Raw genomic sequence first — 4,173 nt, forward strand, 5'->3', positions numbered from 1 at the left:
AGCTTGTAATCTAATCCCCGGTAGGTGCAAAGTGGTGCCTATAAGTTAGCTTCTTTGCTTCTCTATGCAACCTATAGATTTCAAACCTAGCAGGTCAAGGTGATTAAAATTAACGCCTCGCAGACAATCATTGAAGTAATTGAGATCTTCATTCAAAAGACAAAAATTCTCAGTAGGTGACCATCACTGCTCTAATTAATTAATCTACTTATTGAAAGGCGTATCATATATACAATGATTGGCCACAATGCCAAGAAAACATTGTATATATGGTAATTTGTTAAGAGTTGTTGATCGGTGCTAGGGCTTGAATGCGTAGGTTAAGTCATAAAGAAAATTTGAAGCTGGTGTCATCCAATAATGACTTTAAGATTTTCTTTAATTATATATCACTAGTTTGAGGGACTGTCAATGACTTATAAATTAGAATTTCTAAGGATATAAAAACCTTAAACACCATTTATCATATGTTATAAATACTTTTTTCAAGAAATTCAATACAATATATAAAGCCCACATGAACCTGCAGATCAGAGAGACCTTATATTAATGCATTATTTCAACCAATTTCCAAGAATATACGCACAAATGAGAGTGACCATATCCAAGTATTCAATGGCCATTATAACAAACCACTATACGTATAACGTATCAAACATGGTTATGCTACGTAAGGTGAAAGTCAGAATAATATAAATTTTCCGACAAATTACGAGAGAACTCAGGAAGGTAAGCAGTTATCAAACTGCAATAATTTCCTAGCTCCAAAGAATTTCGTTAATTTTAATGATATATTGCCTGTGTCTGATTCTAATAATAATAATAATGCTTCAAAAAGCCATGGAAAGGAAGGCCCGTTATCATCACGGCCCCGGCATCCTATATACATAAATACTTAATTTTGAAGTTAATAAATGGCATCCACAACACATAATACAGTAAGCCCACTGTCAAAAACTACTTGAAAACTCATGGAATCTCCTTTAGATATGGTTCTTTGATTGAAAACAGGAACATCTTGATTTAAACCTATACAAAATATTAAAGTAATTAATTATGTGAATATAAATCCTCTATTTGGCTTCTTGTAGTGTTGGATTTGTACTAAATCTAAGAAAATCTACAGAATCTGCTAGCCTTGTTAGTCCAATAGTTTCAATTTCTAATAATTAAACTAAATTGACACAACTATCTTAAGAACCTGCTTGAGAGATGAAAATTTCCTTCTTTCATCTTAAATTAACATGATGAAGTTGAAGATATCAAAATTTGCTCAAGGGAAAAGATCACACTGAGAACAAAGATCAATCGGCCAACAGATGGGTCCATTGTGGACCAGAATGCATGATTAAATCCAAACATCATATGCATTCTGATTTTAGTTCACATATTGTTTCTATTGCTTAAAAACATAACTAATGTGCAGTTTTTGCATAATTTTGATTGACAAATTAATGGTAAAGATTGTATTATTCCAAAAATGAAAAATCTAAATCAACTTGTCATGTCCTCATATTGAACTAACTAGATCGCAGTGTTTATTAGGGTTCATGTGATAATGGCTTCTAACATATTTAATGATATTCCCCATTTTAGGGGACATCAAAGATATGACATGACACAGCAGAGATACCATTCAAAGACAAAGATCACCCATATCCCACAAAACTACCTGGGATGCTAAGACCAAGGATATTACACTTACAGCTTAGTTCCTTTACCTATATAAGGAATGAAAGTTTAGTTGCAGGGACTCCCTTTTAAGTTTGAGATATATACCACAATTAGTGTTAATCTTAACATCAAATTTGCAGGGTTTCTGTTGTTTTTTTCTCTCTTTAATTATATCTACAGAAGTTCTGGCATATGCATATCCATGTCAAGGTGAGCAAAAGCAGGAAGCAGGCAGCAGGCAGCAATAGGAGAGGAAAAAGCAATGTAAGCCACAGACTACCACGAGTGATACCAAAAATGAACTAAGTATACAAATATAGTGCTTGATAAATCTGACACACATGACCCCTTTTGAAAAATAATACCTGAATGATTTTCCAATACCCATTTTATATAAAACCATAAACAAAATGGGAAAAAAGAAAGAAACGAACTAAACGGAGTAAAAAGACACACAACATGATCTCCAAATCTATTGCTTGTCATAAATGATATTTCCAGCTACATATCCGTGACAAATAGGAGACGAAGTCACAAACATGTTCATACAGCTCCATCTACTATCACTACTATTACTGCTACTGCTATGCTACTGCTACTGCTACTGCTGCGACAACAGAAAACCCAATAATATAATATAAATCCATGTTCATTATCTAACAATCTAAGGAGTTCCTTAAAACCCAATAAGAGACATCGCAAATATAATACAAGAAGATAAGAGTACTAGCTCATAGTCATACTGCAAATAAAATTATGAAAGAGTAGTTTCTAATGAGTTTTACCCTCACTCTTGTTCTTTAATTGAAATGGGTGGTAACTTTAATTCTTACTCATGATCATCACTTGCACTAGTGGTCGCTGGTGCTGGTGGTGGTGCCATCGATAATGCAGGACTCTGCTGCTGTTGCTGTTGGGGTCTCTTTCTCTTCTTCTTCTCGTAGCTAATTCCTCGAGCTTTAGCTTGTGAATCTCTAACTTCACGTAGATAAAGCCTAACAGCACGAGCCCCGAAAGGATTGTTCTCTGGCTTGCCCCCATGCTCTTCAAAGGCAGCACGAAGGCGGCCAATGAGAGCATCAAGGCTACCCCAGGCCTGGCGGAGAGGACACGGGCATGGGGCAGGGGGGTTCGGGTGGCCAAAGAAGGGGCAGAGTTGAGTGTGGACTTTGGTTTTTCCAAACTGGTCTAGATAGCGCAAGAACTCCAGGACGTGAGCCCCGCTGCACCGTGAGAGGGAGAGTGGGGGACGGTGGTTGCGGAGGTATTGGCCGAAGGTGTTCCAGTCTCGCCGCTTTTGGTTCTCGTAGCGGCTGAGAGTGGAGGTGGAGGAGGTGGAGGAAGAGGAGGAGGAGGAGGCAGTGGGGGCGGTGGTGGTACTAGTTATTGAGGTAAGTGGGAGAGTGGTGGATGTAGAGTCAAATTCTCGAAGGGAGTCCATGTATGGAAAGTGGGTCTTGATTGTTCTTGGAGAGGTTTATGAGGTGATCTTGAGAAAGAGAGAGGGTAACAAAGCCCACAACAAGCTTGTTAACAGATAGATTTCATGAAGGATTTTATGATCCCATAAGAGTAATAAAATAGGTAGAGATTGGATAGAGCACAGTTACAAAAGAGATGGTATGATGCCCTGAGCTTATAGTTCCAGTTACAGAGGAACTGCTAAAGAATTAAAATGATAAGCCAATAAGTGTTTGATCATCAAAGGTACATGAATTTTAGCTAGCTAGGGTTCAGGAATGCTGAGAGAGAGAGAGAGAGAGAGAGAGAGGAGGGGAGGGGGGGAGGGGATTAATTAATTTAGATGGAAAATGGAGAATGATAGGGACGATATGTATATGTTATATAGTACATAGTTAAGGGGAAAAGAGAAATTAGTAAGGCAACCATATAGTCTGTTTGTTTTTGAGGTTTCTTTTGAATGATCTTATGTTTTGATCAAAATCATAGAAACCCTTGAAAGGCATGTTGGTGGTGGGCTTTTACTTGTTTATCTGCAAGTTTGGCCAATATAATTTCCCTAAAAGGGGGAAGCTACTGGGTTCCTAAGTCCTAACCTATCTAATCCCACAGCACGATAGTGAGAGAGAGAGAGAGAGAGAGAGAGAGAGAGAGAGAGAGAGAGAGAGGGTTAATGGTAAAATGGTAAGTGGGAAGGAGCTTAGCTTGTTTAGGGCTCTTGTGGAAATGTAAAGATGTTGACAGTGAGGTAGAGAGAAAGAGAAAGGGAAGAAAGATGGAGACAGCATAAAAGGCAATGGGTTTAAAAAATATGAGGGAATAACATGATTTTGTTTCTTCACCCTTTTGAAGTGATTGACAACACCTTTTCCCAATTACCATATTACCCTCTACTGATCTCCACTTGCTTTGCACTGTGCATGAGGCAATAAGAACTTCCAGCTGCCCACAAACGCCCTAATCATGGACCTTGCAGAAATCTGCTATAATTTTTCTTAATTTTAATAAACCAAATAAATAAAAAAAGGCATGATATTG

At 37.7% G+C, this 4,173-nt stretch overlaps 1 protein-coding gene across 1 annotated transcript; it reads right to left on the reverse strand.

Annotated features, from left to right (window-relative positions):
• Positions 1-2,134: 2,134 nt before the first annotated feature.
• On the reverse strand, positions 2,135-3,887 carry LOC110635426 (protein LIGHT-DEPENDENT SHORT HYPOCOTYLS 4). Its single transcript, XM_021784752.2, has one exon. The coding sequence runs from the start codon at positions 3,113-3,115 to the stop codon at positions 2,504-2,506; it is 612 nt and encodes a 203-aa protein (XP_021640444.2). The 5' UTR covers positions 3,116-3,887; the 3' UTR covers positions 2,135-2,503.
• Positions 3,888-4,173: the final 286 nt, after the last annotated feature.

Source organism: Hevea brasiliensis, chromosome 15 (genome assembly GCF_030052815.1).
Source record: "Hevea brasiliensis isolate MT/VB/25A 57/8 chromosome 15, ASM3005281v1, whole genome shotgun sequence".
In the NCBI taxonomy this organism is placed as follows: Eukaryota; Viridiplantae; Streptophyta; class Magnoliopsida; order Malpighiales; family Euphorbiaceae; genus Hevea; species Hevea brasiliensis.